Source organism: Pantherophis guttatus, chromosome 6, assembly GCF_059756535.1.
Source record: "Pantherophis guttatus breed Tessera chromosome 6, ASM5975653v1, whole genome shotgun sequence".
Classification (NCBI taxonomy): domain Eukaryota; kingdom Metazoa; phylum Chordata; class Lepidosauria; order Squamata; family Colubridae; genus Pantherophis; species Pantherophis guttatus.
The window spans coordinates 51,707,795-51,733,972 of NC_142068.1; the positions used below are offsets into that span (position 1 = coordinate 51,707,795).

General features: G+C 39.3%; 1 protein-coding gene across 9 annotated transcripts in view; it reads left to right on the plus strand.

Moving 5' to 3' along the window:
• SHOC2 (SHOC2 leucine rich repeat scaffold protein) overlaps positions 1-26,178 on the plus strand; it is an 84,199-nt gene that overhangs the window by 26,538 nt on the left and 31,483 nt on the right. For 6 of the 9 annotated variants that reach the window (XM_087872889.1, XM_034440094.3, XM_034440089.3 and 3 more), the window contains exon 2: positions 19,468-20,418. In XM_087872889.1, the coding sequence (XP_087729015.1) occupies positions 19,716-20,418 (703 nt within the window). In that variant the 5' untranslated portion in view covers positions 19,468-19,715. Of the gene's footprint in view, positions 1-10,782; positions 10,934-11,674; positions 11,887-19,467; positions 20,419-26,178 lie in introns of those variants that run through there. The other 3 variants (XM_087872890.1, XM_087872888.1, XM_034440090.3) reach the window with 2 other exon arrangements.

Genomic DNA, 26,178 nt, shown 5'->3' on the forward strand with positions numbered 1-26,178 from the left:
TGGCTTTCCTTATTGACTTTCTGAGGAAGCTGGCAGAGAAAATTGCAAATGGTGATCACATGATCATAGGGCACTTGGCAACCGGTCGTAAATGCAAACAGATTGCCAAGTGCCCCAAATGCAGTAATGTGACAAGGGCACCCTCAGTGTGACATTTTATGGTGGCTAGTAAAGCACCAATTCCAAGGCCATAGCGATTACAAATGGTCATTAAATGACTGGCCATAAATCAAAGACTACCTGTAATGTCTTTTAGGTTTGATATAAATGTCAAATACTAAAGAAAAAAAAAGAATATCAGCAGATTTATGTGGTAATATATATTATTTGAAAATTATATCAAATTTACGTGCTGCTCATCTCGCAATTCAAAGCAACTCTCAGAATATGAAAGCAATAGCAGTAGCACTTAGACTTCTATACCACTCCATAGTGCTTTACAGCACTCTCTAAGCGGTTTACAAATGTCAGCATATTGTGTCCAACAATCTGGATCCTCATTTTACTGACCTTGAAAGGATGGGAAGACTGAATCAACCTTGAGCCTGTCAAGATCGAACTGGCAGTGGCCAGACTTAGCCTGCAATACTTCATTTTAACTGCTGCGCCAGCAAGGCTCCTCCCAATGAAACTTCTCAAAAAAAAAAAGAAAGAAAGAAACTTTTATTATACTCATAATTTTAAAGTAATGTTTTTTAGAAATCGTAGTATTTTTATAACATAAGTGTGAATCACACTTTTTACTGTTCAACTTCATTACAAAAAAAATTGTATTTGTTGGAGAGGGGCATTACTCTCATTCTTGATGGCTTTCCCTCCTTGTGGAATAGGAAGGCAGAGTCTGACTTCTAATTCAGTGCCATTGTTCTGCCTGTGTTCCTATATTATTTAGAGACAGCAAGAATTGCCCTAGGAACTTACATTATGTCGAAGAAATGCGTGAAGTGAACTTGGCTTGAGACAGTTATTTCGCAATTTGTGCTGGTAATGCTGTGGAGTAGCAAGTTGTGGTGTGCTTTAGTTGAAAAACTTGTGTAATATACATTTATGCAAGTCATGAAATTCCAAGGGCTGAAATGCATTTCAGACAAGATACAAATCTTAATCTCTTTTTGTACTTAATGGAAATTATGTTGACATAGTGAAAATGTTGCTTTTGAAGTATGCTTGGGTGTTTTTCCAATGAAAATATACAAATTATAGATAAATGTCCAAGTACAAAGAATGAAAATATGGTAATGATCAAATACACCTACTTATGAGCGAGTACAAAGATACAAATCTGTTTAATTGCAAATGAGTTTTTGCTGTTAAGTTAGAGATTGCAATCACTGACTTGTTTAATTTTGTTTTAGTTTCTGAGTAGTATTAAGAAGATCTGGAAGTTTAATATCTTCCTCCAGTAAACTTGGTGCTTCTTTTCAATTAGTATAGTATATAGTAGAATGAGGGAATTAGGATTCATTTGACTTTATGAGTTTTAATAATGTAGTCAATGAGCATGAGTTTTGTAGCCCTTTTCTATATTACAGGAGTTAGTTTTCGGTGTCTGTTCAAGGATCTGTTAAAAGTCAAATGATTCTCTAATAAAAGAATCCCCCCCCCTTTTTTTTTACTTTTTAGTAAATTAAGATGTTGAGCTCTTACGGAGACCTGGCAGGGCATGATGGGAGCAGTTGGATCCACATCATCAACTAGTTATTAGGTACATCAGTGAGAGGGGATATTGCAATAGTTAATAAGGAAGCTATCTTTTTGCAACAGGTGTTCTTCAAATTGGTGTTGGCACATTCATGTTTGGCTATCTTAATAGATGCAGTTCACGATCTCATAGCTTCCAAAGGCTTTTCTTGGACTATTTTGGTACCCACCCATGAGGCACATCATAATCTTGATTGAGTTCTTTCCTATTATGTATAGGACTCCCATTGGATAGACCACTATCTCTTGAGTTCTGGACTCCTCTATAGGGTGAGGGCCAAATAAGGAAACTCGTAGATCCTGTTGAATTGTAGGCTGTTCTATGGGGAATATTTTCTTCAAACTGGCTGACTACCTAGGTCTTGATAAGAAATTACAACATATTCCAGGTGCTTATTACTGTGCTGTTCAATGTTCCTAGTCCATGTTAGAACATGTAGCACTTTGAGTTACTCATAGCAGTTGCAGACACTAAAATATGGCAAGCAACTTGAGTGAATATGGAGCAAGTCTAGAGAAAATTCCTCGTAGAAAAATTGAGACATTATCATTTACTCTTACAATCAGGAGAAAAAACAATATATTTCTTCCCTGTCATCCAGGAAATTTAGGAAAGTAGCCCAACATCTAATAGTTTAGGACAATAATCTGAAATGATTTGAACTCCACTGAGAGCAGTTTACATGTTTCTTTGCAGATGAAGTCACTCAGATTTGTACAAAGTTTGATGTTGCTTTCAACAAAACCATTTCCTACTATTTGTCTCGATCAGTTTCATTATTTACCCTATGAGAAAGTGGAGAATGTTCTTTCTGCTGTTACTTAGATCCATTTTAAAAGAAGCTGTTTGAGAATCTAAGATTATTGGACTTGGCCAGTTTATAAAGCTATTGGGCATTAATCAGTATTTTCAATTTATTTATGTTAATGGCTTAGATAGTGACCATGCAACTTGGATGGAATGATTTGGCTTGACACTTTCTAGGCAAATTAGACCTGGATTTGACTCCTTCTTTCATTGGAAAGAATTATAATGTGATGATGTTACTTCTGACTGTCTTGGGACTTTTGATACCATTGATCACACTACTTGATCAATGGGAGTTCTTTCTTTCTGGATGCATGCAGAAAGTAACACCAGGTTCTGCTATTTTGTAGAAGAAATCCCTTTTCTGGAGTATAATTTTTATTAAGAATTTTAATTGCAGTAGTAAAAACTAGTACAAACTAAAAATACAAAAAGAAATAGAAAGGAAAGAAAGAAAAACAGAAGAAAAAAGATTAGAAAGAATATGTGTGTGTGTGTGTGTGTGTGTGAGAGAGAGAGATATACTTCCAATTCTTCACCCCTATACAATTAAACAGATATCTCTTGCTTCCATATCTCATACCTTATCTCTAGCAAATCCATAAAATGTATGTTTTAAATAAACCTGCCTCATACTCCTTCCTTTATATTTCACTCTTGGTTTTTAATTCAATGAAATGTTGTAGGATTTGATGTCTCTTCAATTCTTTATCCCATCACACAGATACATTGAATACTCTTCTGTAAATCTAGTAAGAAAACATTTTCCGGATCATTTGTTACAAATGGTTTATCATTTACATTTCCCTTTTTAGTTTTTAAACTTTGCCAGTTTCGGATAAGGATAACAGTAAATTATCCTTTTCAAAATAATTTCTTGGCCTGACATTTGTAGTTTCACATTCTTCATCTTGTCAGATAAAATTTGTTCCATGTCTATCATTTGTTCATTAAACCCTTTTAAACAATATAGCCTTAGAAGCAAACATTATTGCTGACAGTGTTGATATTGTACTTGTGGCTCAATTCCATATGGTTGATGTACTAGAACTTATTCAAGGAAAATTCAAGATTAAATCAAAAGAGCAACTAATAGCAGAATCGTTGTCAATGATTTTCCCACTTATGTTTATCAGAAAGATTCAAATTGGACAAAAAGAATATGGGGAGCAAAATAAGATTTGAACCAAAATTGTGCACTGATGATAAATATAGAATTGCTAAAATATGTAATTTTAGTTCAAATTTAAAACGGGAGGAACAGGTAAACATGTTTGTTAAAGTGGACTAAGAATTTTGATTATATATAGTTAAAAGGATTGAAATTTACATTGTTACAAACTTAAAGAGAATTTTTATAAAAAGATGTATGGTTGGTACATGATACCAGAAATTGTCTAGAACAGGGGTCCCCAACTTTCGGACCACTAAAATCATAATTTTAAATCCCACGGACTACTAATATGATCTGCCTAATGACCTGCTGGGTGGGCATGGCTAGGTGGTCATGGGACTGGGTGGGCATGATCAACTCGATGTCATTCACGTCGAGGTGCACCTAGCTGGCCTCTACACACCCCTCCCCTGCCAGCCACTTCTCGCCTTCCCATCCGGGCTCCTTAGGGCCCCAACAGGAAGCAGTTGTTAGGGCTAAGCAGTCACCAAGAGAAAGAGTTGGCAAAACAGCTGGCTCAGTTCAAATTGGATCTGACCGAGAAGGAGGCTCAGCAGAAGCACCTCACTGTCATGATGTAACTTCAGAGAGAGAAGTTAAAATAATCTCTTTAATTTTGAGACAGTACTGCAGTCTAACAGTTGTACTTAAAACTGCAGTGAAGAATATCAGAAGCCACTTCTTTATGTCTCTAGCAGCTTTCTTTATATCTTGTTCTTTTTTTACCTAGTTTCTTCTGTTTTCTTTTCTTTTAGTTTTTAAAAAAATTTTTTTCATTTTATTTGTTCTAATTTAGTTTGTTGTACTTATTTTTAAAAATAATACAAAATATAAAAAACCCTACTTTCTTGCTCTGTTTTCAAAAATCTCTCTTAATATTTCTGATGCTGTAAAGTTTTATGCAATTTTGTAAGTCCCAAGCTTGTTTCTTTTTCTTTCTGCTTAATCTTTAGTTTATTCTCGTGTCCACTTTCTAAAATCATCACTTACCTTTTGTTACGACTGAGGGATCCTTGATGCTGTCTGAGTTTGGTTGTTTTTTTGCAAGAAAACAACAAAGCTCATAGAGCACCTAGGACCCCTTATTTCAACCCTGAGCTACAAATATTTTTCTTTTTGTTACAATAATAAGGATGGCCAAAATAACCCAAGAAGTTATTTATTTATTATAGTTAATTCCAGAATTTTATAGTAAAAATCAGTACTCCACATTTATCTGGACCCTTAAAAAAAACCTTGAACTTTTTCTTTATTTCAAATTCTTTAATTTCTTAGGTTTGTAATTAATTTTTCTTTGTTCAAAGTCAAAGATATACTTACCCAATGAAAACTTCTCAAATTTGTCATTTTGGACATCTCTAATAGCTTTAGAATAGTTGATAGGCAATTTCCAAAAGAGAAAGTGATTTTGGAGAAGAAATCCTGAAAGTTTCAATTTGTTTTTCATGCTTTTTATTATTTATTTGTTTAAGTTGGTTGTCATTAGTATGCTAGTGATTGCAATTCTTTTCCTTTCTTTAAAGACTTTATTGTTATAGAACCAAGCTACTTATAAGATTGCCTGGTCCTATGCAGAGTATTCTCCGTAATGAGGGAAACGGCTGTCACTTTGGGGTCGACAGTTCCATGCAGCATGTGACCGAGTCCTATAAATTAACATAGCTCCGCCCTCTTGGCCCAGTGTTTCGACTCGGTCTATGCTGACCGGTCGTGTCTCCCTGTGTAGCTGTTTCCTTCGTCTCCTGCTGCAGCCTAAATTTTTCCTGTTTATCAACTTTTGGACTCTTACTCCCCTTTTTCTTGTTTTTTATTTGTTTTTTTTGGCTATCCCGATTGTCAGCGCTGCGTTTCGCTGATTCGCACTCCCCTCAGCCATCGGGTTGAACGCAGCTGCGCTTTTGCGCGCGCTTTTCGCCTGAAGTCTCCAGCCATCGGGTAAGACTCTTTGAACTTGGCGCGGCTATTTACCGGTGAGGAGAGCGCTCCTGGATCGCTATTCGGCCTGTTGGTCTGCGATCGAGCCTCATTCCCAGCTTCGGCTCTCCCTCTCTCTCCTGGTTGCCGCTTTAACAGCCCTTCGGCTGGCGGTGTTTTTTTGAAGTGACTGACAGCCCGGATTGCTTAGTTTAGCCGCGATCGCAGTAATAGCCTTGAGCTAGCGATCTGCCTATTGCCACCTGGATCGCTGAGCTAGCGATCGTTGCTATAGACTTCGGAGCTGGGGTTTGGCCCTTTCTACGTCTCAGGACAACGGCGGCTAATTGTTATTAGTGTCGGTGGCCATTTTGACCTTTGGTTTGCTGGGGCTTCTTCTAAAATGGCGGCTAGGCATCAGTCTGCCTCAAATCATTCGAGCAGAGCTTCAAAGAAACCTGCCCAAGATGACCCGTTGAAGGGTCCCTCTCCTAAGCAGCCCAAATCCCATCGGGGCAAAAATACCAAGCCTGTCTCTGCAATTTCGAAGGATGAGCAGCGGCGCCACAAGGCCATCGAAAAGGCCTTTACCAAAGCCCAGTCTCACGTTGAACAGGCCAATCCTAGCACTCCAGTGGCTCTCTCAAGAGCTCGGTCACCCGCTCCATCTCTGGCGTCCAGTGCCGCCCGGGAGCTTTCGCCAGATGGTTCGATTTCGGCTGAACCGCCGCATTTGCCTGGCGCTGAGCCTCTGTTTCAAACAATTCCTGATCCTGAGGCTCCCCAAGGGACAGTCAGGGATGATCCAGCCCCGTTGGCTCCTCCCGTGGTGTCTGCTCCACCCATTCCAGAGGCCTTTGAGCTCATGCTAGCCAGGGTCATTAAGCAAGGACTTGCCCAATGTCTACAACAGGGCAACCCCGCTCCTGAACCTCATCTTTTACAACATCATCAACCGGACCCAGCCGGAGACTCTGTATCCGAATTAGACCCGGTGGATTCTGTGGCATCTCCAGACCACGTTTCTCTGTCTGAGTTGGATGAGGTTCCTGATTCGGCCCTGTCTGATGACGAGGGACTGGTTCCTGATCAGACTCCTTTTATTGGGCTTTTCAAGCTGCAACTTTTTCGTTCTTTGTTACGCAAGGCCATAGTGACTACTCGTTTGGGCAATGTTTCTTCTGTTCCACTGGATTCCGTTATTCCCGATCCAGCTTCAGCTGTCTTTGCGGAGCCTGCGGTCGACCCGGAGACTATCCCGGCTCCCAAGCTTTTCTTAGATGTACTTCAACGCCAGTGGAATTTGCCAGGGGCTGGCCCTAGTCCAAATAGCCTTGACAAGAGACTGTACAATTCTGCTCCCGCCCTTTCGGATTTGTTGCAGCCTCCTCCGGTGGATGCCCCAATAGTGGCTCTCTGCAATTCCTCTCATCCCGCTGGTCCTCCGGAGGACTCTTTGCATCCGGAAGATTGCAGGGCTGAGAAGACCCTGGTCAAGGGGCACCAGGCGGCTAACTGGGCCATCAAGGCCTCGTCATCGGCCTCGTTCTTCAACAGAGCCGCGCTGTTATGGATCAAACAACTTCAGGACCGCATTCAGCCTACCGACGCGCGTTCTCGTCAGGATTTGAACAAAATCTCAGCGGCCCTTGAGTATTCAGCGGACGCCACTCTAAATGTGACTAGATTTGCGGAAAAAGCCCTAAGTTCCAACGTGACATCGCGTCGCCTCCTGTGGCTACGCAACTGGAATGCCGACATGCGAAGCAAGTGGCAGTTGGCTTCCGTGTCCTATACTGCAGGCTCTTTGTTCGGACCACCGTTGGAACCTCTACTTGTGGAGACTAGAGACCGATGTAAGATTCTTCTCTCGGTTTCCAGACGCTCTGATTCTCGTTTTTCAGCTCTCCCATGGAACCAGTCCTTTCGTGCTCCCGACTCTGGTCCTTACCAATACCGCTACCAACGTCCCTTTCCTGCGAGAGCCCACTCCCAGGATACCCAGGTTAGACAGGGAAATAGGTTCTTTCCTAAGCGTTCCTTCCGGGGGGCAGGGGTCGTTTCCAACGTAGATCCCGCTAATTCTCTTCCCATTGGGGGACACTTGTCCCTTTTTCTCTATCAGTGGGAGGTTTCTACCTCTGATGCCTGGGTCCTGTCTACCATTAAGTCGGGGCTTTATCTAGAGTTCCTTTCCCCTCCTCCTTCTGTTTTTCTTCCCTGTCCCGTTTCCTGGGATGTTGCTAAGAGAGCTTTAGTGTCTTCGGCTATTTCCGATCTTTTGGACATTAGGGCCGTCCAGGAAGTTCCTCGGGAGCAGTGGGGCCAGGGTTTTTATTCCCGTTTGTTTCTTGTTAAGAAGTCCTCGGGGGGTTGGCGTCCCATCTTAGATTTGAAGGCTTTGAACCGGTACGTTACTTACCACCGGTTCAAAATGCATTCTTTGTCCACCATTTTGGAGTGTATTCGTCCAGGGGATTGGCTCTTCTCTATAGATTTAACCAAGGCATACCTTCACATACGTATTGCTCCTTCCCACCGTCAGTATCTCCGTTTTAGTTTTTTGGGACGGCATTACCAGTATAGGGCTCTTCCCTTCGGGCTGTCCTCTGCTCCGAGGGTCTTCACTAAGATCATGGCTGCCCTCATTGGGCATATTCGGACCCTTTCTATACGTTTGCAATTTTATTTAGATGACATTTTGGTACTGTCCTCTTCTTCCCCTTCGGCCCAACGGGATTTATCTTCTGTCCTGTCCATATTGCAGGCTCATGGCTTCTCGATTAATTGGGACAAGAGCCAGCTTAATCCTGGTCTCTGTATTATCCACTTGGGGGCTTCTATTGACACGGTTTCTTCTATAGTTTCCCTCTCCCCGGAGCGCCAGGTCAGTGTTTCTTCACTGGCTTCTCAGTGTTTGGGGGAGGGTTCTTGCTCGGCGCTAAAGCTTTCCCGTTTGTTGGGCAAAATGGTCTCCACCTTTGGAATAGTTCCCTGGTCTCAATTACACAGCAGACAGTTCCAGTGGTTTCTGCTCCCTCACCAACGAGCCGGCCGCAGTTCCTCTCTCGTCCTCCTTCAGTTGTCCCCGCAAGTTTCCGCGTCCCTTCGGTGGTGAACTTCAGACGCCATCGCATGAGGCAGCTTCTTTCGCAAACCTCACCGCCTGTCGCTGGTGACCGATGCCAGCCTTCTGGGCTGGGGCGCCCATCTTCTTCACCATCAGGCCCAGGGCCTTTGGACGGTGCGAGAACGTCGGAACAACATCAATTTTTTGGAGCTGCGAGCGGTCCGTCTAGCTCTCCTTCGTTTTCAGCATCTCGTGGAGGGCAAGGACCTCCTTGTCCTAATGGACAACATTTCCACAAAGGCCCACATCAACAGGCAGGGGGGCACTCGTTCCCGGTTGCTTCTAACGGAGTCTCTGCGTCTGGGTTTATGGGCTGAACGTCACCTCCGGTCCCTTAGGGCAGACTACATCTCGGGGGCCTTAAACGTTCAGGCGGATGCCCTCAGTCGCCACGTCCTGGACCCCGGAGAATGGAGCATTCCACAGGCCCTATTTCAGAAGATCGTCGGCAGGTTTGGGACGCCTGTTGTTGATTTATTCGCCTCCTCATCGAACCGCCGGGTTCCTCGGTTCTTCTCATGTTATCCGGACCCTCGGGCGGAAGCCACAAACACCCTCCGCAGTCCCTGGCCGTCCAGCCTCCTCTACGCGTTTCCGCCTCTGCTCTTCTGGCAAAGGTGATTCGGAAACTCCTGGAAGAGAGGGCAGAACTGATTCTCATTGCCCCGCATTGGCCCCGTCAACCGTGGTATGCGGATCTTCGCTCCCTGTCAGTAGCAGCTCCCTGGCGCATTCCTCAGGCCTCTCTCTCTCTTTCCCAGGGGGCGCTCCAGCATCCGGATCCGTCGGGCCTCCAATTGACCGCTTGGAGGCTGAGCGGCGCCTTCTAACCGATGCCTGCGTTCCCCCGCGAGTCATCTCCATTATGCAGGCTGCCCGCTGTGGTTCTACCATGCTCATCTATGAGGCGATATGGGCCGCATTTTCCTCCTGGTGTAGGCGGAACACGGTGGATCCCCTGACTACTTCTGTCATTGCGGTCCTTTCCTTTCTTCTGGAGGGTTTTGATGCTGGGTTGGCTCCGTCTACCCTGCGCCGGCAGGTGGCTGCTCTTTCTACGGTCTTAACGTGTGGCTCTAAAGACTCTCGCCCGTCATCCGCTCATCAGAACTTTCATGCATGGAGCGACTAATTTGCGACCTCCGGTTGTCCACCGGTTTCCTACCTGGAATTTGAACTCCGTCTTTTGGGCTCTTATTGACTCTCCATTTGAGCCTCTCCGCGAGGTTTCTTTGCGTTTTCTGTCGTTCAAAGTGTTGTTCTTGGTGGCGATCACCTCGGCTCGTCGTATTTCAGAGTTGGGGGCTCTCTCCATTCGCCAGGACCTTTGTATTTTCCACAAGGACAGTGGTTCTCCGCCTTGATCTGGCTTTTCTACCCAAAGTGAACTCCCTTTTTCATCGGACTCAAGAATTGGTCCTTCCTAACTTCTGTCCCCGTCCGTCTCATCGCCTCGAATGTTCCTGGCATACTCTGGACGTACGACGAGCCCTCCGGATTTATATTTCGCGGACAAGCTCCTTCCGTAAGACGGAAGCCCTGTTTATATCGTTCCAGTCAGATTCTATTGGCACTCGGATCTCTGGACCTACTCTGGACCGTTGGATTCGAGCCACCATCGCGACGGCTTACCAGTGTCTCCGTCTGCCAGTTCCCCCTTGGATTACAGCGCATTCCACCCGGAGTGCAGCAACTTCCGCAGCCTGGGCCCGCGCTCCATTGGAAGAAGTCTGTCGTGCGGCCACTTGGACATCTCTCACGCCGTTCATCAGGCACTACTGGGTGGATACCTTTGCCTCATCGGACGCTGCTTTTGGCCGCCGGGTCCTGCAGGCGGTTCATCGCCCATGACTTCGGCAGATCCGGTTTTTCTTTCTCCCGCCCTGGAGGACATTCAGCTCTGGTATGTCCCCAAAGTGACAGCCGTTTCCCTCATTACGGAGTATGGACGTTGGTCTTACCTGATACGTCCGTTCTCGTTGTAGGGAAACGTCTGTCACGCCCTCCCTGATTGGTCTAAGGGGTGGGAGGTGTACTAATTCTTTCTCGTTCTAGGGAGACACGTCAGTCTACACAACGTCCTCGCCGAAACACTGGACCAAGAGGGTGGAGCTATGTTAATTTATAGGACTCGGTCACATGCTGCATGGAACTGTCGATCCCCAAAGTGACAGACGTTTCCCTACAACGAGAACGGACGTATCAGGTAAGACCAATGTCCATTCTCAGAAAACAAATATAATTTTTTCCTGTCAAATAGCATATATTTGTGTTTAAATGGTGTTTGTTGTCAAGCTTTCTCCATAGTGGTAGAAACAGCATCCAGGAATGGGTTGTTTTGATAAATCACAACTATATAACATTATAGATTTTTGCAGCTTATATTGGTAGGGGAAGTATGCACAATAAATAATATTCTAAGGTTCTGCTCAAATACCTCTCCTATAGGCTTTTGAAGAATTAGTACTTATTTTTTGTCTAGGGTTTATTTATTTATAAATCACATTTATAGGCTAACATATTCAAATGACTTTGAGCAGTGAACAATTTAAAAATTTTGAATTGATGATAAAAACAAAGGTGATAACTGAATCTGGTCCATTTTTTAATGTGATTTTTCTTTTAGTGGCTGCCCACCCCCCCTCAAGTGGTCCTGTTCTGTTCAAATTTCAAAGGGTAATAATGAAAGTCTGTGAACCCTTTGTATTTCTCTCATCAGTATATCTTACTGATAGACAGATGGATGACAGAATTCTGACCCTTTTACATAATTAATTTCCAACATGCTGTTGACTTGTAGAGAATAAAAATAGAGAGAACTAAGTGTGATTGAAGAAAACTGATTCTGTGCCATTGAGCAGCTGTAGACATTGAGTGCTGATTAATGGACCAAACTGCTGAGAAGTTTCAGTTAAACATTGTTATAAATGCTTTTGATTCCATTTTAGAAAAAAAAAATCAGGAGACCCAAATCTGGATGGAATCAGCATGTCTGCAATTTGTGCAGAGGAACACATACAAGGAGAAGTGTGCAGATATGCATAATAAAGGATAGAGGAGTCTGACTTGGTGACAGTAAATAAGAAAACGATAAAAGAATTTTAAAAGAAATGGCAGGAAACTAATATTCAGCTAAACGCCGGAAGAGATATCCTTAGGGTAAGAGCTGTTTGAACAAGTGAAAGGACAGGAGGCAGCATGCAATCAAGACCAGGATGGACACCTGTCATCAACATTGTATTTATTGCATCTTTCATTGCTTAACCATTATTAATGATTGAGAAAGATTAGATTATTTCCTAGATCATTTCAGAGTTCTTTTGATTGCAGAATGATATTCACATTTAACCAGGGGTGAAATGCTCCCAGTTCAGACCTAATCGCCCTATCTGGTAGCGATGGTGGCGGATAGTTCAGAGAACCGCTAGCAAAAATATCTGCCCCCCCCATGCCCAGCTGAGCCGCATGATTATCAGAGGCTTTTTTTTTTTTTTACTTTTAAAAGCATTTTTTCTACAACCTCTAAAATGCTTTTAAAAGTTAAAAAAAAAGCCTCTTATGATCGCGCAGCTCAGCTGGGATTGTCAGAGGCTTCTAAAAGCATTTTTTTCTGCAACCTCTTCAGCTGAAGAGGTTGTAGAAAAAAAAATGCCTTTAAAATTCTATTTCAAACATACTGAAGCTGATTGGCATTTTTAAATCTTGCATTATAATACTCAGTATTCAACTTTTAAAAATATCATTACCAAAACTCCTTGTTTACTGTACTAACAGTGCTCCCTCTCATGTATCTTTATTTTTTGGATAGGTTTATTCAAAACAATTCATTCCGCAGTTTTTTTTATCCAGGGAAACAAATATAAGCCGAATTTGTAACTGAATTTGAATCATTTTCACGCTCACCATTTCATGTAGTAATAAATTTCATAATAAAAAGCCTGCAAACATGCTTGCTTCAATTACAGTATATTCAAATTTTATTGTGTTCAGTATTTTTGTAAGGAAGAACTATTTATTTATAAACAAATGGCTAGGCATTCCTCTCTTTAGTTACAATATCTCTTATAAAGTTGTGATTCTTCTCATATCTTTGCATCTTTACATAGCAAAATTATGTAGTCAGGAATTCAAATATTGCACTTTTGTATGTTGCAATCTTATTTTTTTTAAAAAAAATGAAATTTAAATTCTAAATTTTAAATGACAATATTTGGCAGAGTGCATGTCTATTTATGGGTCTTTTAAATGTCTGTTACTGATTGAATATGTTTTTATTGTAAAGGGATTTTAACTGTGTTTGTTACTTTAAATAATAATTTTAGATAAGAATCATTTAGGAGTGCTTATTGTTCTGTGTTTTTAAAAAACATTTCTCAACTTTACAATAGTAACAGAAATTATTTGGACATTTATACATTAAAATTGCCTCTAGAACAATACTGGAAAAATACCTGTGACTTCATGCTACAATAATAATGTTTTCCAACTCTTATATGTTCTTTAATTCTGCACAGTGTCTAACATAACTGTCTCTATACAATGTATATGTGTCATACATGGAGCAATACTAGCATGCAGATCACAGGTTGGATATCAATGTTGTAAAGATACACATTTTCAAATAATGCTTAATAGTTGCTATCTGCTATAGGGCTCTTTTTTCTCTTGACATTTGTCCACTCCTTGTGATGCATACCAACATTTTAACACTTCTATTTATTCACCATGACTGGTTGCTGTGTAAAATGAACATTTAGAAAGAATACAGATTTTATAATTTTGTTTTGATTTTATTCTTTTGATTTTTATAAATATTTGTCCTGCAATTTAGTTATTTTTTTCCTCAAAAATGATAGTTATATTGGTTTATTGTAGCAAAAATTGAATAGCGTGTGTAAAAACCATGCTTTATTACAGATTATGATCCAAAAAATTCCTAGTACGAAAATCCTACAGGATTTTTACTAATTTATGTTTCTATATAAACACTGTCCTTTTTTAAAAAAGTATTCTTTGCATAGACCTGAATGGGCACAACTGTTAATTGGGTATGAGTCTAGGTACTTGGCTGTATGCTAATGGAAGGATATTGTCTTTCTTTTTTCAGAACTGAACTGAAAGGTCTTTCTTATTTCTTGAAATAAAATCAATCTGTTCTCAGATTCTTTAACAGTTATGGATAGAATTTGTGGAGTGATGAAAGTATGAAATTTTACATTGCTGAGGGGGCAGATCTGACATGCGTTAAAAGCATTTTTCACTGAAGCAGACAAATGGTAGCCAGTCAGCTAGAAAGGCAGTTAATGTGATTGATTACAGCACAGTCCTATGCATGTCCATGCATCTAAAATATAAATCTGAATTTGCTGAGCTTCACAGTAAGGTGCTGACTTGTGTGATTTTGTGGAAGTCTGAAGACAGAAACATTCCATTTCACTTTTGGCATCCATGATAATGGATTATTATTGGTTTGTTGCACTAGACTAAATGGCTACTGCTCAAGAAATGGTATTTCATCAACTTTCTTCTAATGAATCATGACGTACTGAAACATGTTTCATGGTATATTATCAACTCCTAAAACATCTCATAGTAACTCATAGACAACTACCATCAGTCTTCAACCTTTCCTTTTCTAGGAAAGGTTCAGAAAGAAGTGAGACGCCAGCCACTGAACATCCTGAAAGAAATGGTCTATTTGGATCTTTTATCAGAGTTCAGGCATGGGATGGAAAGAGCTTTGGTTGCACAGTGGATAACCTTTGTAGACTTGGATGGGAGAAGTGCACCTATCCTATTTCTTTTAGACACTAAAACATACTAAAATGTGGCCTTTAGAAGCATTGCTCATGGTAACGTTTTAGACCCACTTGGGATTGGAGATTAAAGGCACTTTCTGCAATGACTTTGCTTCTTCCTCAGTGGAAAGTTCCCATCAATGGGAGTAGGAGAGGAGAAGTTGGCTTGGAGGCTACTTCCTTGTGGATGCAAGAAGAGGCAGTCTTCCTTTCCTCCTGTTTAACATATACATGAATCGGGTGAAATTTACTTACCTTAGCTACCAGTTTGCAAATGTAAGCGCTCGCTTGCGTGTGACACCTCTGTGCATGCACAGGACTTCGGCGCATGCACAGAGGATCAAAAACATGATGACATCCAGGTGGGTGGGCGGAACCTCCTGCCGACGCTACCGGTTCACCCGAGCCAGATAGAACCGGCTCAGTTTCACTACTGACATGAAGCCACTGAAAATGGTTCAGGGTTTGGTTCCATCAGTTTGCTACTTGATAAATTATTAATCTGGCCCAAACTGGTGGCGTTGTGGCCGTGCCCTTGTGCCTGGATGCTGAGAGTGTGGATTGGAGAGAACAGGCTAAAATACAATTCTAGCAAGAAAGAATTACTGTTTGTTCATTTTAGAGTTTCTTGGTGGCTCCAATGGTATCTTTGGATAGGTATGCATTATCCCTGAAACAGGAAGTCCATGACTCCAGGGTCTTCTTGAAAAAGTTGGCAGAAGCTGTGGGCAGAGGGACCTTTGTCTTTGCCTCAACTAGGGTGCCAGTTGCAACTCCACCTGGGATGAGACAACTTTGCTCCAGTGATTCATATCTTTATTTATAATTAGCCACCTGGATTATTGCAACACAATCCACATGGTGATGCCTTTAAAGATCACTTGGAAGCCTAACTTGCTAATGTTTCATGTAACGTTTTGGTAGAAAAGAAAGCAAGAGTTCATTGTGGTGTTCATTCCTTATTTTGTGGGCTCAATGTAGATACCTAGGTGTTAAGTAGTTAATTAAAGAATATTGTGCTGGATAAGTCTTTGCTGGGATCTAGATTGCCTTTTTTATATTTATCTCTCTGGAATAAAGAGAAAAATGAAATCAACTGTGCTGTATCCAGAAATCTAGAAATGCATGTTAAGGAAGAAGTCTCTTTGTGTGAGTCAGTTTTTCATTTTGCTAATCATATTCTTGAATGTGTGTCTGCTTTAAAAAAACTCAAATTGGTGCAACTTGGCTTCCAGTCAACCTTTTCATGTACTCCCTTCCATCAACAAATATGTCACTAGTGCTAGCATTTTTGTAATGTGGGTGTTATCAGATGGTAGATAAGACCATCACTCATAGCAATTTATGGCTTTCAAGATTTAACAGATTATGCAAAATTGTAATGCAGCACAGATTACCATGACAACTGTGATAAAGAAGTCAAAATGGTACGTGCTGAGAAACCACATGGGATGGTGTACAAACTGTTTCCAATTGCTGGAAACGAGGTAGTGCAGAATAAAAGGATTGCGCTCTAAATACTTCACAGATTAGTTCATAAATCTAAAGTGGAAATAAATTTTTTAGACCCAGACTATATACTTCCTCCTGTAATACATTCACTAAAACCGAAGTTTGTATTAAGTTTAAATTTGGAATTGCAAATTCAGAAACAGAATTTGGACTGTAGTATCTTGTGTGGTATGTATTAATTTAGTGACCTGACCAGCTTATTGAAGATGAAAAATAACTTGTTATATTTTAAGAAAAAAAGGTACCAGGAAAAATCTTGCATTTTATGTTAAAAACACAAAATGTGCTATGGGTGTGTTACCTTTTAATGCCTAAATTGTTAGTAATACGGTTTTGTCTTCTAGAAATGTTGGTTTGTATCTTTTTATTCGTATCTTTATATTTTAAAAATAAAGTCAAATCTTCTTCAACTTGAATTACACTTCTGATGGGTGTTTCTCATACTATAGAAGCTTACAGTGTTATGTATCCCTACAAAGCTTTGAGATGAACACAAGACTATGATATCTAAGCAATTCTATGGTAGCTCACAAAAGAACCTCTTTCAGAGATGATCACATAGATCAGGGGTGTCAAACTCGATTTCATTGGGCCTGCATCAAGGTTGTGTTGATCTCGGGGGCCGGAGTGGACATGGTCAGGATGGGCATGGCCATCTCGACATCACTCTTGTCAGGGGTGCCTATAGTGGCCGGAGCACTCTGCCAGAGAAAACAGGCTCCCGGGCCAGTCCTTCACTGTTTCCAGGGCGGCCCCATGGGCCAGATCTAAGCACTCTGCAGGCCGGATCCAGCCCCCAATCCTTAAATTTGACACCCCTGACATAGATTATCTGCTTTTTTAATCTGCTTTTCTAACTTTTGTTATCCATTGCTTAGGTGTAGACCTTACTAAATATTATATCCAGTTCTATTTATCATATATATAAGAATCCACATCCTTGCTTGTGATTTGAAATAATAGAAAATAATTATTGTTTTCCTTCCATGTCTCTTTCAGATACATTACTTGCTGAAATTGTATTTGAGTTAAAATATTTTTAACAAGAAATGCACCATTTTAACTTTAAATGCTTTACCAAGTAGATTAAACTTTTAATTTTTGTGCAGTATCTAGATTTCATAAAACAAACTATAAAAATTTATAGCTTCATAAAAATACATTTATTGTATTCTTCATATGACAGTAACTCATTCATTAAGGTTGGTGAATCCCTTTTCTCAGTTCGCTTTAGTATTTATTAAAAGAGGTCTGAGTAGTGCATCTTAAGTGCTTAGATTTCTTTAAAAAATAATTTTGGACTATATAGTTTTTGGAGAAGCTATCTTGCGAATAATTCATTTGTAATTCCCTATTTTTTAAGAAAAGGCTAATGGGAATATATTCTGTTCTTATCTTTCCATTTTTTACTTCTGTATGCTATTCCCATTCTCATTTCTTGGAAGGGAAGGGAAAATATTATTTCTGATCTAATAACAGACTGATCTTTATGCAAAGGAAGACTCTGCATCCAGATTCTGTTTGATTTGATGATTATGTGCCATCCACATAGATTTTTTTCCTGGTTGTTCAGCTTTTTCAACTGTGCACTCATTGCTAATAGTATGGAATGTAGCTGATCATCCTGTTCTAACTGGATTAATTTGACCCTGGGTCTAGCAAATTAGATAATATTCTCAAATTCCATTTTGTAGATACATTTCCAGAAGAAGTTGTTTATGAACAGGAAGGGAAAAAATGCAGGATCAATTAAAAAGTCTACTTCAGATTCTGTTTTCAGCAGTATCTACCTGCATATTCTGGAGGTATCCCAGTAGCCTTGCAAGGTTCATAGGCCCAGACTAGGCTTATCAGTGCAGATTGTTTTATTCTCCATCTGCAAGTATGAAATGTCTACATTCTGCAGGCATTTTGAAAATTAGCCAAATGTAATTCCAGAAGGCATTCAGCAGCTGATTTCTGTTGTTTTCTTCACTAGTTATATATAATTTTTAGTACTTTGTTCTTTTAATTTATTGCAGATTGTCCAGACACTATCTGGGTTGTGGAAGATAAATAAATAGATGATAAATAAATATATTTCAATATTAACATCTTTTTGGAGGAAATGGCAAGGTTTTTTTTTGCAAAAGCTAACAATAAATTGATGACATATGATCCAAGTTTTTAAATGATATTTATGATTCCTTTTAAACTGGAATTCACAATAAAAGTTTTCTGTGTCTAAGTTTGAATGCTAGAAATTGTAAGTGAATAATCTCTCTGCTTGGTTTTGGAAGAGTCCCCCTGTCTCAGTATATCTAGAAATGGAGATAACTCATGCTATTCAGATAGTCCTTGACTTACGACTACAATTGAGCCCAAAATTTATGTTGCTAAGTAAGACATTTGTTAAGTGAGTTTTACGACTTTGCATGCCACAACTTGTTAAGTGAATCACTGCAGTTGTTAAATTAGTAACCCAGTTTTTAAGTAATCTGGTTTCCCCATTGATTTTGCTCATCAGAAGGTTGTAAACTTTGATCACATGATTCTGGGACTGCAACTGTCATAAATATGAACCAATTGCTAAGCATCTGAATTTCGATCACATGACCATGGAGATGTTGCAACAGTGATAAGTGAAAAACGGACATAAGTCACTTGTTTCAGTGCTGTTGTAACTTTGAATGGTCACTAAATGATCTGTTGTAAATCAAGGACTACCTGTACTCATGTTGGTGCTCCAACCTTCTAGAGCAGAGTTTCTCAACCTTGGTACCTTTAAAATACATATTCCCCATCGCTTGTTGGGAAATTCTGGGAATTGAAATTCTCAGATTTTAAAATTGTGAAGGTTGAGAAACAATTTCTAGATAGGATATAGGAAAACTGTGTGGACAGTGGGATAGAAAGCTAGAAAGGAAGAGTTGGATAAAACTAACTTTTTTTTTGTAGAGCTGGATAAAATCTAAGTGGGATTAGGGAATGCTAAATTGTCAAGAGTATATTTAAAATAACTTCTTTTTTTATCTTTATAAATTTTCCATGCGTTTTTTTTAATTACAAGAGTTATTGTGGGGCCCCAAATCTGCATTAATCTTCCAGATTTTCAATTTATGGTACTTTTAAAGTGATTGTTGTACAGCTACATTCCAGAATATCAGAGCATTCTATCACGTAACACCAGTTTAGAGCAAGGCAGGGAGCCTCATTGAAATATCTTGTCAGCTGATTACTTATGTTAAGATCTTTGGTTTTTATGCAATTAGAATAGCAATCCTAACTTATATTAGTGCAGTTTTGGGAAATATATCTTTCATTCCTTATAAACAATTAAAGAAGAATCGTTACGAACTGTGATTTTATATCTTTTTTTTGCAGAGCAAATCAACATGGGGTTTTGAGAGCATCTGTGTATTAATGTCTCTCTTCTCTCCTTATGTTACAGAACTTCTAATGAAGATTTTTTTGACTATCTAAGCACCAGTAGCCAAATTTTCTGATACTGAAGCTGTCTGGATCCAACATGTAGCAGATAATTACTATGCCACCACACTTGTTACTTCTAGGCCACACTTTTGTCTTTTAAACCTCCTTGTATATCAACAGTGAATGAATCTTCTTAATTTCTTTTTTGGATTTTGTTAACTAAAATTCAAGTTGGATTTCAAGTGGTATTAATTAAACTGAGGAACAATGAGTAGTAGTCTTGGAAAAGAAAAAGATTGTAAGGAGAAAGATCCCAAAGTGTCTTCAGCAAAAGAAAGGGAGAAAGAGGCCAAGGCCTCCGGTGGATTTGGGAAAGAAAGTAAAGACAGAGAATCTAAGACCAAAGGGAAGGAAGCCAAAGATGGGAAAAAGGACTCTAGTAGTGCACAGCCAGGCGTGGCTTTTTCAGTAGACAACACAATAAAACGGCCCAACCCAGCTCCAGGTGCCCGTAAAAAATCCAGTAATGCTGAGGTGATCAAAGAGCTAAACAAATGTCGGGAAGAAAATTCAGTACGTTTGGACTTGGCTAAGAGGTCTATACATCTTCTCCCATCATCTATCAAAGAGTTAACCCAGTTGACGGAACTTTATTTATATGGAAATAAGTTACAGTCACTACCTGCTGAGGTAGGCTGTCTTGTGAATCTGGAAACTTTGGCCTTAAGTGAGAACTCACTCACCAGCCTTCCGGACTCCCTTGGTAACTTGAAACAGCTTCGTATGGTTGATCTACGGCATAACAAATTGAGAGAGATTCCTCCTGTGGTGTATAGGCTAACTTCCCTTACTACACTTTATCTGCGCTTTAATCGTATCACTTCAGTGGAAAAGGATATCAAGAACTTATCCAATCTCACCATGCTAAGCATACGGGAGAACAAAATCAAACAACTCCCTGCAGAAATTGGTAAGACTTCTTAAAATCCTGTATGAAATGCTTATTTCTTGTCTACATTGGTATTATTGTATATCTGCTATTAATGAGCAAAAGTTATAGCAATTAAAACATATTGATACTAATTAAGACTTGGTGGCACAGTGGTTAGAATGCAGTATTGCAAGCTAACTCTGCCCACACTCTGGAATTCATCCTGATGGGGCTCGAGGTTGAGTCAGTCTTCCATCCTTCTGAGATTATTAAAATTTACCACATATTCAACAGTCTATTTATAATGAATGGCAATTTTTAATTACTGTCTCATAGATTTATTTCACTTGAAATAATACATAAAAAGGTAAATGAAAAGGTTTCAGCTGTCCAGTTGTATCCAATTCTAGAGAGCCAGCATGGTTTCTTGGCTAAGGAAGCCAGCATTGCCCATAGACATTCTGTGGTCATGGGCCAGTGTGATTATACATTGATGTACATGAAATGCTGTTACCTTCCCATCAAAGTGGTACCTATTTATTTACTTGCATTTACCGTATTTTTCGGAGTATAAGATGCACTTTTTTTCCCCCTAAAAGGGTAAAAATTTGGGTGCATATTATACACCGAATGTAGCCCCGCCCAGCCCCCTACCCCCACCCTTTTGGAGGTTTTGGAGGCTGCAAACTCAGCCTCTCAAATGGAGAGCCTCTCAAGCAGAATTTTTTTTTTCTAATTTTTTTCTCCCCCCAAAAGAGCCTGTAGTACAGTGGACTAAGCACTGTTATTAACATCTGCTGCTTGCAGTTACTGCAAGTTCAAATCTCACCAGGCTCAAAGTTGACTCAGCCTTCCATCCTTTCAAAGGTAGGTGAAGTGAGGACCCAGATTGTGGGGGCAATAAGATGACTTTGTATAAATATACAAAAGTATGAAGGCTATTGCTTAACGCATTGTAAGCCGCCCTGAGTCTCTGGAGAAGGGCGGCATATAAATTAAAAGAAAAAAAAAGTGCGTCTTATACTCTGGAGCGTCTTATACTCCGAAAAATACGGTATATGCTTTCGAACTGCTAGGTGGGCAGATGCTGGGGAATTAACAGAAGCTCACCCCGTTGTGCGGTATTCAAGTCTTGAACCCAGGCTGTCATCTTTTTAGTTGACAAGCTCAACATCTTTAACCACTGAGCCATTGTGTCCCCCCATGATACATATCCATTTTTAAAATTTTGATTTTGAAACTACTGTTTACTTCAGGATTGAACGGCATGAATTAAAACTCCGGGATATTTTTGGGATTTGTCTTATTGCCATTTATGTAGTTTCTTTTGAAAATACTCAATTAGCTAGATAGTATGAAATCTATTTTCCCAAAGGCAACAGCAAAACTACTCAAGCAATCTCAAGATTTGCAACTTATCTCACATATAGTTGGCTGGTACGGTAAGAATATGATATGGTTTTTAAGAATGGTTTCTTTATTTCTCAACCAAATATTCTACCTCTGTGAAATATTTCTCTTTTCCTCCTACCTAGATTTCCTTAGTTCACTGTAATCTTTTCCCAAACTGCACCCTGCCTCCAGCACAATTTTTTCCCTGGTTCTTCTAAAGCTTTGACGAGTTCCACTTTACTCCCAAACACATTGTGCAAATGTAAGATGATATGACTAGAAATCACTGTTGCACTTTGAAACAAATCCATTGCAAGGATTTTAAAAAAAAATTATAAACAGGGCAAGTTGAGTCACTTGAGGGCTGAAGATATGTATAAGAACAGACCTGTGTTTATGGGCATAGCATTGCTGACTTCTGAGCTAAAGAAATGGACTATCTAACATATTTGATAGCATAGATGGCATAATTTTTTTCTTCTCTGTATAGTTTGGAGAATAGTTTAAAATGAAAAATCCTGACAATAGATTACAATAAAAAATGTAGGTTCTTTTAAGAAAAAATGGAGAAAATTTCCCTCTTTTAAGATCTAATGTTTTCCATATCTGTGTATGAAATTTTCTATTACATTGAAGCAGCAAAAATGAAGAGAGGAAAAATGATAAATGATAGTGAGTAACAGACTAAGCATGAAAAAATAAGAAAGAAATATGGGTGTGTGTTTGACCGGATTTAAGGTGTTTTTATAACTGGAAATATTGGTTCAGGTTTAGTACGGGTGGTTTTTTACAGTGGGGCAAAAAAGTATTTAGTCAGCCACCAATTGTTCAAGTTCTCCCACTTAAAAAGATGAGAGAGGCCTGTAATTGTCATCATAGGTAGCCTCAACTATGAGAGACAAAATGAGAAAACAAATCCAGACAATCACATTGTCTGATTTGGAAAGAATTTATTTGCAAATTATGGTGGAAAATAAGTATTTGGTCACCAACAAACAAGCAAGATTTCTGGCTCTCACAGACCTGTAACAACTTCTTTAAGAGGCTCCTCTGTCCTCCACTCATTACCTTTATTAATGGCACCTGTTTGAACTTGTTATCAGTATAAAAGACACCTGTCCACAACCTCAAACAGTCACACTCCAAACTCCACTATGGTGAAGACCAAAGAGCTGTCGAAGGACACCAGAAACAAAATTGTAGACCTGCACCAGGCTGGAAAGACTGAATCTGCAATAGGAAGCAGCTTGGTGTAAAGAAATCAACTGTGGGAGCAATAATTAGAAAATGGAAGACATACAAGACCACTGATAATCTCCCTCGATCTGGGGCTCCACGCAAGATCTCACCCCGTTAGGTCAAAATGTTCACAAGAACGGTGAGCAAAAAACCCAGAACCACACGGGGGGACCTAGTGAATGACCTGCAGAGAGCTGGGACCAACGTAACAAAGGCTACCATCAATAACACACTACGCCGCCAGGGACTCAGATCCTGCAGTGCCAGAAGTGTCCCCCTGCTTAAGCCAATATATGTCCGGGCCCGTCTGAAGTTTGCTAGAGAGCATTTGGATGACCCAGAAGAGGATTGGAAGAATGTCATGTGGTCAGATGAAACCAAAGTAGAACTGTTTGGTAGAAACACAACTCGTCGTGTTTGGAGGAGGGAGAATGCTGAGTTGCATCCAAAGAACACCATACCTACTGTGAAGCATGGGGGTAGCAACCTCATGCTTTGGGGCTGTTTCTCTGCAAAGGGACCAGGACGACTGATCTGTGTACAGGAAAGAATGAATGGGGCCATGTATTGTGAAATTTTGAGTGCAAACCTCCTTCCATCAGCAAGGGCATTGAAGATGAAATGTGGCTGGGTCTTTCAGCATGACAATGATCCCAAACACACCGCCCGGGCAACGAAGGAGTGGCTTCGTAAGAAGCATTTCAAGGTCCTGGAGTGGCCTAGCCAGTCTCCAGATCTCAACCCCATAGAAAACCTTTGGAGGGAGTTGAAAGTCCATGTTGCCCAGCGACAGCCCCAAAACATCACTGCTCTAGAGGAGATCTGCATGAAGGAATGGGACAACATACCAGCAACAGTGTGTGCCAACCTTGTGAAAACTTACAGAAAACGTTTGACCTCTGTCATTGCCAACAAAGGATACATAACAAAGTATTGAGATGAACTTTTGATATTGACCAAATACTTATTTTCCACCATAATTAGCAAATAAATTCTTTCCAAATCAGACAATGTAATTGTCTGGATTTGTTTTCTCATTTTGTCTCTCATAGTTGAGCTCTACCTATGATGTCAATTACAGGCCTCTCTTATCTTTTTAAGTGGGAGAACTTGCAAAATTGGTGGTTGACTAAATACTTTTTTGACCCACTGTATATGGCTAGTGCAGACACCTTTGTAATAAATTTTTGCTAGATGCATTTTTCCTGAAATTGATTTTTTATTGTAAAACTCCTCTGTTGTATTATTTAATATTATCCTGTATATGTCTAGACATCTTCAAAGGATTCTGAACTTGCATAATTTCTCAGTTCAAAAGTTAAAAGTTTATCTAATCTAATCTAATTTTATATGCCTGAATTGTTAAATTCAGGTTAGCTTGTAGAAAGGGCAACAAAAGTTGACATGTTAATTAGCCTATATATTTCCCAAACGATAGGGAGATTGGTTTTTCCCCAATATGCCAAGGGATATTTCAGTTCAGACTAATGGGTTCTAATATTGTATGTGCTGCCTCCTGAGCTTTTTAGCACCTGGACATGACAGCTTAGTAATAATAAAGTGTTACTGGGCCTTGATCTTTATTATCAAGAATAGCAAATTAATATAATACTTGGTACTTCATACATTTGCCGCAAAGGGTACCGTGTTAAAAACTTTGGAACTATAAAAGTATTTCTGCTAATTTCTAAGCCTAATGTATTATGGAAAAATTGTTTGTTTTTTCCAGTCATTGTGAAACTAATACATATGGCTTAATTTTATATGTTTTTCTGACTACTTCAAGTTTGTGTACACTTTTTTAGCTTCTGAAAACAGTCTGTATTTTCCCTATATGATTTAGTGCAGGCTTTATCATGAGGAACATTAAAATGTCAATCTGCTTAAAAATTTTAAAATTAAGAAAAAACAGACCAAATTAACAGTCAAACCAAGACTATTGGCTATTTTATATATTGTTTATGAAGTTTGAATTATTTTCCATCAAATGAACTGCTGCAGGAAGAAATTCTGTCTGAGAAGTGGATTTGTGTGGGGTGAATTTGAGAAAATGGGCACTAGGAGAAAAAGAGGAAGAGAAAGTAAATAGATGCAAAATAAGAGCTAGTGACATGGAGAAGATTTCAGGTTCCAGAGTTCACTTTCCATTACCTTTCTATCTCAGCCTTTATTCAACTTTGATTCCTGGGTGAATCACTCATTAGACTTAGTGTTCACTTTGGAACAAATGGTGCATGATCTGAAAATGAGGAACAGTATAATTAGTCCCTTGCCATAGGTGTCAAATTAGACATTATTTTCATTCCTGACGGCTTATCCTGGACATCTGATGGATTCCAGCTAATTGATGGATTGTTCTGTTAGGTACAATTCTTACTGGTTTTCTGCAGAACAATTTTAAAAAGGCTAAATTATCAGGTATTGGCAAGTGATTATTAGTTTTCTTGTTTGATACTTGACACAGGACTTCTGTCTGTTTATTTTATTGATGCTCAGTATAGCTAATATAAGTTGGTGTGTATAATTTCTAATTATATAACTTGCTTGTACTCTTGTTTGGATATCTTTTTTAAGAATACTTAATACTTTTTGGGATCATCTGAATTCTTCAAGCATTCCTGCAAAAGAAAAGAACACTGCAAAATGTTTCTTTTTCAAATACTATTGTCTTAGTTGTTCTTTTTAAAATCTTAAATGATATAAAATACAATAATAAAAATAAAATACAATAATAATACTTAACATAAAATAAGGCAGGTGTTTTTTGGTTTTGTTAGGCCATTAATATGAATTATTTAAATTTTTTAAATTATACATTGAATAATTTGAATATGGCAGCATTTCTCTAACCCAATATTTCCCTTTACCACAAATTATTTTATAGAAATGTTAATTTTATTTATTTGTACACAACTTCCTCATTATTACAAGAATTTATGAAACCATGGAGAGATATATATCTTGGAACTCCAGTACACAATAACATGTCTTTTCCTACAAAATTTCTCTGTAGTACAGAGTCTTAAAACTCAGTTGAAGTGTTTCGGTTTGAACAACAACCTCTGCTGCATTGGATTTTTAAAAATAAATTCTAGTAATTCCTAATTATTTTATTTATTTAATTCTAATAAAATGAGCAAGCAGAACATACAATGGAATGGGATGTGA